The sequence below is a fragment of the Etheostoma cragini genome, chromosome 18, assembly GCF_013103735.1.
Source record: "Etheostoma cragini isolate CJK2018 chromosome 18, CSU_Ecrag_1.0, whole genome shotgun sequence".
Taxonomy (NCBI): Eukaryota; Metazoa; Chordata; class Actinopteri; order Perciformes; family Percidae; genus Etheostoma; species Etheostoma cragini.
This window is the reverse complement of record NC_048424.1, coordinates 691,036-704,078: the sequence shown is the minus strand read 5'-3', so window position 1 is coordinate 704,078 and position 13,043 is coordinate 691,036. Positions and strand designations below refer to the sequence as shown.

The 13,043-nt window shown below is 40.7% G+C and overlaps 1 protein-coding gene across 1 annotated transcript in view; it reads right to left on the bottom strand.

Annotated features, from left to right (window-relative positions):
- LOC117961203 (mannosyl-oligosaccharide 1,2-alpha-mannosidase IA-like) overlaps positions 1–10,900 on the bottom strand; it is a 35,030-nt gene extending 24,130 nt beyond the window's left edge. Inside the window, exon 1 of the mRNA XM_034899708.1 lies at positions 10,152–10,900. Within this exon, the coding sequence (XP_034755599.1) occupies positions 10,152–10,661 (510 nt within the window). The 5' untranslated portion in view covers positions 10,662–10,900. The remainder of the gene's footprint in view (positions 1–10,151) is intronic.
- Positions 10,901–13,043: the final 2,143 nt, after the last annotated feature.

Here is a 13,043-nt window from a genome sequence, read left to right as displayed (position 1 = left end):
CACTCTAAAAAGTAATTCAGGGGACCTTTAGTCATTACTTAAATATGTATATTGCTGTAAAATTAAAAATCAAGTTCTGAGATACTGTTAGACTTTTTACTTGAAAGTGTTATTTTTTTGAGCTTGGATGACACAGAAATTATCCCTATTGATTCAATATACTATCATGACTTGTCAGAGTTTAACATTTTCAGTTAATCAAAAAGTAATTTAATTTTAACTTCTGTTAGTGTAAAATACAATTTGATGACGTGTAAACGGCCCGCAGTTTCCCTGCATGTGCGGCATGGTCAAGGCCAGTAGAAATTGCTAGAAGCGAATGTGTTGAATTGTAAGTAATTGTATGCTTTATTTCACATATTTGCATTAATTTAACATTCTGTTGGTGATAGCCGACTGTAACCGAATACCGAAATCTGGAAGTCCTTACTCTGAAATTTGAGCAGTGTTGATATGTGTGCCGAGGTAAAGTTAGCTAGCAGCAGCCTGTCGCTGATTAAACAGGTTCAAATGCGTGAGTAAAAGGGGGCCAGGTAGCCAGGGAAAACGTCTTGGCAAGCTAACTTAATATGGGAGACCCATTAGCCACCGCTTCGGTTAGCGTGTAGTCTTGCCACATTTAAAAACGGTAAGTAGCTATAACGTTAGTTAGACATGATTAGACTATTATTCAGATAAGTAAATACTAAAGGTAACTCGCCAACACACAACCTTCAACAGTTTGTTAGTCGGCGGTAAATGAGGTAGCTCCTTGTAGTTTACAAACGTAGCTAGCCTACATGCTAACCGGAGCTGTTAGCATGTAGGCTAGCTACATTTATAAACTGTAAGTAGCTATAACGTTAGCTAGACATGATTAGACTATGATTTAGATAAGAAATACTAAAGGCAACTCGCCAACACACAACATTCACCAGTTTGTTAGTCGACGGTAAATGAGGTAGCTCCTTGTAGTTTACAAACGTAGCTAGCCTACATGCTAACCGCTCCGGTTAGCATGTAGGCTAGCTACATTTATAAACTGTAAGTAGCTATAACGTTAGCTAGACATGATTAGACTATGATTCAGATAAGAAATACTAAAGGTAACTCGCCAACACACAACGGTCACCAGTTTGTTAGTCAGCTAGTAAATAAGTAATAAGTAAATGAGGTAGCTACTTGTGGTTTTATAAATGTAGCTAGCCTACATGCTAACCAGAACGGTTAGCATGTAGGCTAGCAGTAATAGCCACTGCTTGCTAAGAGGCTAGGCCTCCATTTTGGCTTGCTGATTTGGCCTGTTGTTGATTAGCTACACTATTTTTTCACATAATTTGTTCAAAGCCAGTTAGAGTTATGTAGGACCCTATAAATAAAGTTTTATTTTCCGTTAAAATTTTGGATAATTACATTTTTTACTTGTATTTTACCACAGAATAGTGTGTTTTTAATGTGAATGAATAATGTTTGCTTTAAGATTCTTTATTAGCAATGGGGCAGGTCTGAAAACACCCCTCTGAAGAACCATATTTCATTTATAAGGGTTAATATTTCTGTTAAGACTTTTACAGAGATAAATACTGATAGGAAAGCTTTTTAAAAATATACATAATTCCTTATAAGAGTCAGTAATTTCATTAATTTAAAATCGAGATTGTGAATTCCTGATGAGTAATTGTTTTGTTTGCACTAAAAAATCCATCCTTCATTAGCAACCCTTAGAATTTTTCTGAAATGTTTTTGTTATAATTTATCTTATCAGCCTTATAAGTCTTGCTTTAAGATTGGCCCCATCACAAAAAACACACTTGGCCACTGGTGGGCCAACATTACAAGTTTCAAATCATTTTACTTAATTTATCTCCCTACTCAGGTCTTCATCTTTTCCTGGTGTCGTGGACCAAGGGGTACAACTTCTGACGTGGTCAGTGTGAAGAAGCGTGGAGTGAGACACAAAGATCAAATATGGATTGGCCTTGCAAAATCTGTAAATTTGCGACCCCTACTAAAGATGACATGTTGAAACATTATAGGTTTCGTCATATCCGCGGTGGTACACCTCTCCCATGTCCTTATCTGGATTGTTTTTGTTCATTTAAAACATGGGGTAGCCTGAAGTCACATACATCAAGGAAACACTCCACTCACTCAACAAGAGCGAAAACCTCTGAAATACTCAGTTTCTGTTGCCAGATCTGTAATGTAGGCACATTCTCTACCGAAAAAGAGTATTTTGAACACCTTCGTCAACACTTGAAAAAGCAAGAAACTCTCACCTGTGTTTTCAAAAATTGCGATTTTAAAACTAATATCTATGGAACCTTTGCTTCGCATAAAAATCGTAAGCATACTCCCCACTTGTTAGATGAGTTCAAAGACAACGTGATAAAGAGGTATGAAAACCCTTCACAAGCAGATCAATGCAGTGATGAAGTTAATCAGGAGGGTGAGCAGTCTGATATTGATGAGATTAGAGATGATGATGTAAGAGTACAATCAAAGTTGATTGAAAGAAGCTTGGCTCATTTAATGTTGAAATTCGAGAGTTCCTTTCATGTACCCAACCAATGCATTGATGAGCTTGTAGAGGAATTGAATTTTATTTCTCATTCAGCGTCTGCTCCTATCATGAAAGATATTTTACAGTCTTGCTTGAAAAGGCACAACTGTGAAATTGATGAAGCCATTGTATCTGAAATGGCGAACGACATTTGTGGTGCTAACCCTATTAGTTCTGCCCTCCGTGATGGTGGTCCTCTTTCCTCTGCCTTCAAAAGAAGAAAGTATTTTAAAGAACACTTTTCTGTCATTGAACCAATTGAGTATCTTCTTAGTAGAGAAAACAACTTCCAGTATGTCCCAATTCTAAAGTCATTACTTCAGGTTTTGAGCAAGAAAGATATACAGGACCTGATCTTGAGTGAGGCAGAAGCTCAGAGAACTGTGTACAAGTCATTTCATGACGGCACCTTTTACAAAACCAATGAGCTGTTCTCAGAAAGTGACCTTACCATTGCTCTCAATCTCTATGTGGATGACTTTGAGATATGCAATCCTCTTGGTACATCCAGGAAAAAACACAAAATCACAGCTGTGTATTGGGTGTTAGCTGATGTCCCGTCATTGCTGAGATCTGAACAAAACTCAATCCTCTTAGCAATTCTGTGCAAGGCTGAGGATGTGAAGAGATTTGGTTACAGTGCTGTGTTGGAGCCACTGCTCAAAGATCTTGTGTACTTAGAGGAGGAAGGACTGTATGTTCCAGCATTGGGCAGAAGAGTCAAAGGCACAGTGTTTAGTGTGGTTGCAGACAATCTCGGTGCCCATTCTATGGGGGGATTTGTTGAGAGCTTTTCCAGTTCATACGTCTGCAGATTTTGTCTAGGTGAAAAGTCACAGTTTCAAGATGGAGAAGTGAGAACAGGGGCATTCCCACCCAGAACGAAAGAACAACATGCACTGCATATTCAGGCTGTACAGGAGAATGATAGTTTGATGCATGTGTATGGAGTGAAGAGACAGTGTCCACTGACAGCAAAACTGAAATATTTTGATGTTTTGTCTGGTTATCCGCCTGATGTGTTGCATGATCTCTTTGAAGGTATAGTGCCCCTAGAAATAGCACTGTGCCTTACAGTGTTCATTCAGAATAAATACTTCACTCTTGAAGAGCTGAACAAATGTATCAAAGAGTTCCCCTATAAATGGTCAGACAAAACCGACGCACCACAGCCTGTCTCTATGAACTTTGCCACACGGAAAAGTGTGGGCGGCAATGCCCACGAGAACTGGACTTTGCTGCGACTCCTGCCACTCATGGTTGGATCAAAAGTCCCTGAAGGTGACCCAGCATGGGAAGTGCTTCTTGTGCTCAGAGACATTGTTGAGCTTGTTGTAAACCAAGTCCACACAGAGAAGACCATTTGCTTCCTGGATAGTAAGATATCCGAGCATAAACACAGGTTTCTCATGGTTTTTCCAGAGCAACGCCTAATCCCAAAACACCATTTCCTGGAACATTATCCAGAACTCATCAGGGCTTATGGTCCTCTGGTGTCACTGTGGACAATGCGGTTTGAGGCAAAGCACAGCTTTTTTAAGCGTGTTGTCAGACATACCCGTAGCTTTAAAAATGTTCTGCTGTCACTCGCCATGAAGCATCAGTTGTTGTTTGCTTATAACCAACATGATTCTGCTGTCAGACCTCTACTACAAGTTACATCACTGTCTACAGTGGATGTTGGTGTGCTGAGAGAGGATATTCAAGAAGCACTGCAGGCCAAGTTTCCTGGTGAGACATGTGTCCAGATAGGCAAAAGTGTCTGTTACAGGGGTACCAAGTACACCTGTGGAATGATCTTGGCTAATGGTTCCACTGGTGGTCTGCCAGATTTTGGGGAGTTGATCCAAATTGTGGTTGTGAAGGGCAGCGTTGGATTCATTGTTAAAGGTCTGACTGCTTGGTCAGTTGAGCATCTGAGGAGCTATGTGCTTGAGAAAAACAGTGTTGTGAAAGTCATAGAGCCAGCTGAGCTATCAGACATGTTCCCCTTAATATCTTACGTCTTTGGTGGAACAAGCATTATGACTCTTAAGCGCAGCATTTATGTTCCATAGATGGTGCCCATATTTTGAGATTTTCAGATGCATATTGCAGTCTTTCTACTTTGGTTAGGCTTGGAATATACAGTAAATGTGTTCCTGATATCCATACCTATAGGTCAAATATAATATGCTCTAAACATTAATCACTATTTTGCTGTCACTAAAAATGACTGAAACATGTCAAAATGTTTTTGTATAGGATGCATAATGTCACAACCGGCTCAACTCCGAGTGATCCTTGCGGATCATGATGTCCGTAAAGTTGTACTACCATCTGGAATCCCTGAGACAGTGGATGATCTTCACTCAGTAATTCGTGATGCATTTTCCATTGCCAGAGACTTTAGTCTTCACTATAAAGATGTTGATTTTGGTGAGTTTTTCACCCTTTTTTCTACAACTGACCTCAAGGATAAGGACACAATCAAGGTTGTGTTTGTCCAGGACCAGGAGCCTGCAATAACTTTAACCTTAACTGATGTGACCAACACTGATGTGACCAACATGACTGATCAGCCTTGTGAGGAGCACTATGTTAATGACACTGCATCTGTGTCAACTGATGACACATTGATTCTCTCATCTGAAGATAGTCCAGGCCACCGTTCCCAGCGCTGGCCTGCTCAGTTTTTAATTCCCAGCTTTTCTGGCCTTACAGAGATCCAAATTCAGTCAGCCAATGAGCGCTTCAAAGAATATGGGACTCTTCTCACTACAAAAGATTTAATTCCACTACTCCCAGACATCCTTGGAAAACTAGCGGAGGCTATTTATGAGTACACTGCTTATCCATCTAGTCTGCAGATCAGTGAGGTCGCAGAGGCCCTCACTCAAAAACATCCCTGCCTCAAAGAACCAGGTTCTTTTAATGGGTCCTATGGATGGGTGCAGCGCCTAAAATATAAGATGAACAATTTCAGAAGCAAACTTCGAGGTCTTGGCTGCCCTGAAGTTAAGGTGAACTCACTCAAGAGAAAACAAACACATGACCAGTATCCGGCAAAGAATCTGAAAAAAGCAAAGAAGGCTGAGGTGAACTACCTACCCCCTCATGCCCAAGGTGAAACTACTGCAAGTTTGGAAAAAGAGAGAGTGGAGATCCTAAGTGAAATGATGAAAAAGGACAACTCCAAGGTGGTAGCTCAGAAAATGGCCAAGACGTTCAGCCTTCGTCGTGAAGAAATAGTGAAAGAGGTCCCTGCCATCAGTGACTGCATGAAGCGCTGGCCTGCACTTTTTACTGAAGCACAGGTGAGATTGTAAAATGTTTATTAAATCATTAGTTGTGTACTGTGGAGTGATACAATGTGGATACATGTCCACAAATTCATATAAAATAAATAAATAAATGCATGTAAAGACCTAGCCTTTTTCTGCATTTCCAAAATGTTTTTGGTACGTTTTAAATATTTATCTGCTTTTTTTTTTTATTTGTGTATTTATACTTATGTCATCTTTGGTCCTTCATATTGGTGTGCCCTGTAGATAAGTGAAGAATTCAAGAGGATAACAACGGTTAGCCTTGAATCGACCTTTCTGGCCAAGCTTGACCAATGCAACCCGAAATTGATGGCCTTGACCCAATCAAAAGGAGGAGCTGCAGGCCTGAAGATAAGGCGCATTAAGGACAGGCTTCTTGAGGTACAATGACTAACGTTATTATGAATAGACCTTCATTTTAAATATGTTTCTGCCTCACTGTTCCATGTCAATTGTCAAAATGGCTGCTATGAACAAGGTCAATTGCATATTTGCTGAACTTGCACAATTACAGGCAGATTCAGGATTGAATCGGAGAGGAATAGGGTGCACATGTAGGTTCGCAGATCAAAAAGTATAAACATAGCCTAACCAAATTACACACATCTATAGACTAGACTTGTGGCTACATGTTGACCTTTGAATGGAGTTGGTAGCTAAAATTACGCAGGAAGAATGTATATATTTTGAAAAGCTTGAAAAATGTAATAATAATAAAAAAGAAACAAACAATACAATAACAACAGGGTCCTTGCCTCCAGGCAAGTGCTGGAGTCCTCAACCTATTGCCTTTTGGCTCGGTCCCAAAGTAACATTTCTTTATTTATCTTTTAAATTGTCACGATTTACACCTGATATACTTTTTTCCCATGAATCAGGACAACACAGTTGAAAGGCGGAGAGAAGTTGCCATTCGTTGTCTCATAGTCTATCTTGGAGAGAAGGAGGAGGACCTTTTCAAACAGTACCACGTAAGTAATTGAATACACTTTTAATGTAAAAAATTTTTGAACTGCATGTCTCTGTAGCCTTCCCACGTGGAGATATGGCCGTTTCAATCCTGTGCACCAGCCTCCTGTGTGCTAGGCGTTGAAGTACATGGTCACCCTGCATTCCCTTATACATGTCACCCTGAAGAGCTTGAGCCATGTATTTTATACAACCTAACACCTTTTAATTTCTTCTGCAAGGATGAGGAGGAGCTTGACGCAGACCTTGCGATGCAAGTTATGAAGATTGCCATCATCGGTGATGGGCGTGCAACCCTCGTAGTCGAGGGAACCAAGATCCTGCAGGGGATTGATGTCGCCAGATCCTGTGCTTTGCTGATGGGAGTAATCTATGCTCTAAACCTTAGCTATCCCAAGCAGTTGAAATTTACTTTTGAGGCATTCCAGAAGTTATGCCTTGAGCTCGATGGACAAAAAGCCAGCTCTAAAGTAATGAATCTCAAGTATGGCATTTTCTAAAGCGGAATTGAGTGGACCTGCGTGAGGGCGAAGCTCACATCACACGTTCATTTGTTTTTGTGATAGTAAAGATTACTTCCAAAGTTCATTGAAAGATGCTTTGCTCATTTTATGGTTTTTTTTGGATCCTTTTTAAGTGTACAAGTCAAAGGACGGTGATTCATTCACATGGTTTTACTTAATTTTATAACATTGTTCCTCATAAAGTTTTTGAGTACATGTTTAGTGTCTTAGGAGAATGGAGCCTACAAATGCTGCTGTTTGCACTTTTAAGGAGTTTGTGCTTCTAGTAATTTTAATAAATGTTTCTATTTAATAGAAATATTACTGTCTGAATTTCTGTTCTTTTTGAGCACCCTTAGCTGCTTTTGGGTTGCCAGGTTTTGACATTCCGTCATGCCTCTAAATACTCAGCAACCCTTCAGAGGGTGTTTGTCTTCTTGCTGTTTTCCGTCAGGCACCCTCTCACAGACACCTAATTTCTGGGGGATTCCTACTGAGCTTGGCTAAATGTTTCTCATGGTCATGACAGAAGAGCAGACACAGAACATGGTAAGCCCAAATATCATTTGAAAAAAAGTCTGATTCTTAATGGTGTTTGTTTATATTTTATATATTTAAATAAGTCCTCTCTGAAGTCCTTATTGTCCCATCAAAAATCTCAAGGCATTCCATCATGATAGCCTGTGTTTCACAGGAGGCTAAGTTGCTCAAAACTCCAACCTTGGTTGTTTTGTGGGTAGGAGGAGCCTGCAACCAAGGTTGGAGTTTTGAGCAACTTAGCCTCTTGGGAAACACAGGAAAATGTCATTATTATAGGACAGGGCTCGAGTTAACTCTTGCAGAGATCAACTTAATTATTAACTTCATGCTACTTAGAAATGTGTTTTATTGTGACCAAAAAGCTTCTTCACCTAACTTAAAACATTAGGTCAAACCAACTTAAATACTTGCATTAATGTTGACAATTATTAAGTTCATATTACTTACAAATGTGTTTTTTGTAGCATAAAAGGTAATTCACCAAACTCAAAACATTGCTTTGAATTAATGTAATGCTGTCAGTGGTCATAACTTAAATATTCTAGTGGAAAACGTTAACATATTTTTTTTTGTAGACCCAATGTTTTATTTTTTAGAGTGTAGTGGTCCCTAATACTGTATCTGAAGTCTCTTTATATAGACCTTAGTGGTCCCTAATACTGTATCTGAAGTCTCTTTTATATAGACCTTAGGCTGGGGTTTGGCCTGAACTCATTTTAATGTTAAAATACCTCATAAAGTGACATTTTCATTCCATGGGACCTTTAAACTTCTCAAATTTCCCTTAAAAGTACAAAATGTCATCCTTGACTATGGTTGCATTTCTGTGGTATATGTGCTATTCAGTCAAAATCATCATTGTGATATTTAAATTAGTCAGTATAGTGACCATGGACCCACAGACGTGGAGCCTGTTCAGGGAAGTCTTCATATCACATCTGGGCCACAAAGACCTGCAGAAACCTCATTTTCAAATGAATCTCAATAAAAAAGCAAAACTCAGTCCATCTGAGTGTTTACACAGCCACATGACGTGCTCACTAAAACCTCATGCTCACCCACTCAAAAGGTCATTTTCTGAGTCTCCCAGTTAACCCCCAGTTGGTTATGATTTTTTGTGTGGATATGTTAATACCAGGGAGATGAGATCATAACACCACAGATCACAAAGCAGAGTAACTGAACACAATCAGCAGCCACCTGAAACCACCTCTGAGACATCCATCACCACTGGGCTTTTTAACTAGACACACACACACACACACACAGAGACACACACACACGTACACACCGGTTTGCACGCACATTGTGCAGCAACACAACACAATAACAGCAGACATGCTACCTGTTGCCTGCTGCAGGCTACAAGGCACGACATCAGGGGGGCATGCAGTTGTACGTATTAAAGTCATATCCTGTGTCCCGATAAATAAATATATGAGGCTGAATCATGACATTAGTCTATTATTATTACTAATATTATTATTATTATTATAACAAACCAGGCTTTTAAACGAAGCATGCATACACAGGTTATCTTAAAATATCCAATATTCAGGTTATGACTATAAATGTAGGTCATGTATCTGTGACAGGCTAAAAAAAAGTGTGTTCAATCTTCCGCATCCATGACGGTGATGACCGATCCGAGCTGGTTTTGCATCAGCCCCGTATCTACAGTCCTGACATGGGGGAACTAGAAAGGCAGGTATATCAGCCCAGAGGGGGCGGTGGATCCTGCATGCTTGCCTGCATTTTACCCCGGGAACATCTTGCGGGGGGGGTTTCGTGGAGAGTAAAACGTCACGCCAAATTCCGTTGAAAAAGCTGTTAAATCAACGTGTCACATTCCCCGACAGGTGTACGTAGATAACACAACATGACATAAGAGCTTCAACAAAACACAAGCACATGTTTGCGCATTTCGGCTACAAGTGATCCACTGTGGTCCGATTGTATTCAATAAAAAAAACACAAGTTGTATATTTGGTGTAGCCTACACCTACAGCTCTCCGCAAAGGTATGTCGGCGGAGAGCACTTTCGTGATAACAAGCACACATCATGTCAAAGTTCCAATGTGATACACGTGGGTGGTCCTTTGTGGATTATATGTGCGCCGAATTGTAGAGGGGATCTGATAGATACGTGTCAGCCGTTTTTTCATGTTTTACAACGAATACCAACTATCAAATTTTGGAGGAACATTTAAAATGTCAGATTTTCTAGCGGAGTTTGGCGTGACGTTTTTCCCCCAATAGAACGCACAGAGCGTGAGCTCAACAGATCCTTACCTCTTTGACTTTAGCCCGTCTATCCTTGGTTTCGGGGTCCGAAGGTTCACGTCCAGTCGCCCCGGGGGGGCGGTGATACTCAACGACAGGTAAATTATTGTCATCCTTCCCACCTTGACCCATACTCTCCTTTGCAACTTTCTCCTTCTCATTTAAAATGTCTTGTTTTATCTCGTCGGGCCGTTTTTGTAGGGTATCCTTAGCCTCTAACAGAGCTTTTTCGTGGTCTTTCCTGATCTTAGCCAGGACCCGCTCCTCGTTTACAGCCGACCCCGGGTCGCTGCTGTCGGGACCGGTGCGGGTGTTGGTCTCCACCGCGGAGGAATGAAAGAAAACTCCGCTGAGCAGCTTGGACGAGTCCGGTAGGAAGAAAATGGCCCCGAAACAGAGCGTTATAAAAGCGCTAAACACTAATAACAAGATGAATTTCTCCGTCAACCTGAAAGAGGTCGGGCTGGCAGACTTCCGACTCGGGGTCGCGGTGAAAGGCAGAAGAGTTGCAACTGGCATTTTCCCCTTCTTCCTTCAACAACTCGAACAAACAAAATGGATCTCAACGGTCGAGGGGACTCACTCGGACTCACTTTCGGGTTACTCCGATCAGAAATCCATGTTCTGGTGTTATAAACCGTGTCAAATGTACCGTAGCTGCGCTAAAATGTCCAGTAAAAAGTTGAAGACTAGGCGGCTTCCCATACCGGAGACTCTGTGCAGTCAGACGAGTCTAGTGGCTCACACAGGAAGCAACGGTAGATGGGCGTGACTGACAGCCGCGATGAGCCAATCACGGCCTGCCCTGTGAGTGGCGGGCGTTCTGTGGGGGGGGCGTGGCCTCCCAGCGGCTGAGTATAAAAGCTGTTGACAGCAGCGGTAACGGCTTCATGTTCAACTCACCATGCAACAGAAAGCGTCGCAACGTGACTGAGTTTGGACAGTTACAGTTGTTAAAGACACGGAAAGGACACACTGGGTGTGTTCTAGATTGGTCTTTATTGTCAAAAAACATGAATGAGGGTAGGGTAAATAGGGTAAAGATGACAGTACATATAGGGTAAATAGGGTAAAGATGACAGTGCATACAGGGTAAATAGGGTAAAGATGACAGTACATACAGGGTAAATAGGGTAAAGATGACAGTATGTACAGGGTAAATAGGGTAAAGATGATAGTACATACAGGGTAAATAGGGTAAAGATGACAATACATACAGGGTAAATAGGGTAAAGATGACAGTATGTACAGGGTAAATAGGGTAAAGATGACAGTGCATACAGGGTAAATAGGGTAAAGATGACAATACATACAGGGTAAATAGGGTAAAGATGACAATACATACAGGGTAAATAGGGTAAAGATGACAGTGCATACAGGGTAAATAGGGTAAAGATGACAGTACATACAGGGAAAATAGGGTAAAGATGACAGTATGTACAGGGTAAATAGGGTAAAGATGACAGTGCATACAGGGTAAATAGGGTAATGGGTAATGGTCCAAAAATAACTTATGTAATAAAATAAAATCTGTAACAACCTGTAACAAAATAATAACTCTCTTTTCAAATAAAGAAAAATGAAATCCAGCTTCAAATACATATCTCTTAAAACCTTTTCAGTGTAATAAGATCAGATTTGTGTCCATGTGAGCTTTGAGATCTCCAGCATCTTTATTATTAGACACTGAAACAAATGTAATAGCATAATACATAATAAAATATAATATATATAAGGCAGCCTGTCGGGAACTACATCACGCAACAAAGTACCGTAGTATTGTGTGCAAAGTGCAAGACAATTTCATGGTCCCATGAAAAACAGTGAAAACCGGACATTTTCATGAATTTATAACCCCCCCACCCCCTCACCCCGGACGCCCTGGACAGTACGTAAAAAGTGGACATGTCTGGGCAAAAGAGGATGTTTGGTCACCCCAGAGTTTGGACAAAGTTACAGTTAAAGGCACATAGAGGAGACACTGGGTACGTTCTACATGTTCTTTATTGTCTAAAAAGCATAAATAGATGCATTGACTTTGCATTGCATTGACTAACTTGCCTGTTTTTTGCCTTTTCCTCCGTCCCATGGAGACTCCTTGTCCAAAAACTAAGCTAACCAAATTAAAGTACACATCCACGCTGATGCTGATTAGCAGGCATCATAGTTACCATGTTAACTATCTCATACAACACTTGATAATTAGCCATAAAAGCCAGTTTAAAGCAGATTACACGCTACATTTACTTCATGGCAAGGGACAAATACACTACAGTATTTTCATTTTACGCTCCTTCATACTACTCCACTCCATGTTGAATAGAAATATTGTAGTTTTGGCTTTACTACACGTGTGTAAGAGCTGTAGTTATTCTACTAGCCATGCCGTTCCTCATCGGCTTACCTTCTGACTGCATCATGTGTTCGGTCACTAGTGAAAGAAGGAGGGGGCGTGAGGTCAATCCTGCTGATTACCATGCGGTTGATGTTGAAAGAAGAGGCCACTGAACCCTGAACTACAGCAGAGTCATATTACCTATCACCAAGATTTTATAACTCACACACTGCATGTCCAGTACCAATCTTATGATGGGACAAATGATAAAGAAAAACATTGGACTTCCTTATGCAGAGGTGTGACAGGCGACCCTCCCCCCAATGACTACCATTGAAAACCCTCATCTACTTAGTGCAGGGTGTTTAATAACATGCATGGACTTAACAAATGGATAAAAAACCCTAATCTTAACGGATAAGCACATGCACACATGCGTGAAAGCACACACACACACACAAACACACACACATAAGTGTGTCTCACTTTCTTTGTGGGGACCAGTCATTGACATAATGCATTCCCTCACCCTAACCTTAACCATCAAACCTAAATGCCTAACCTTA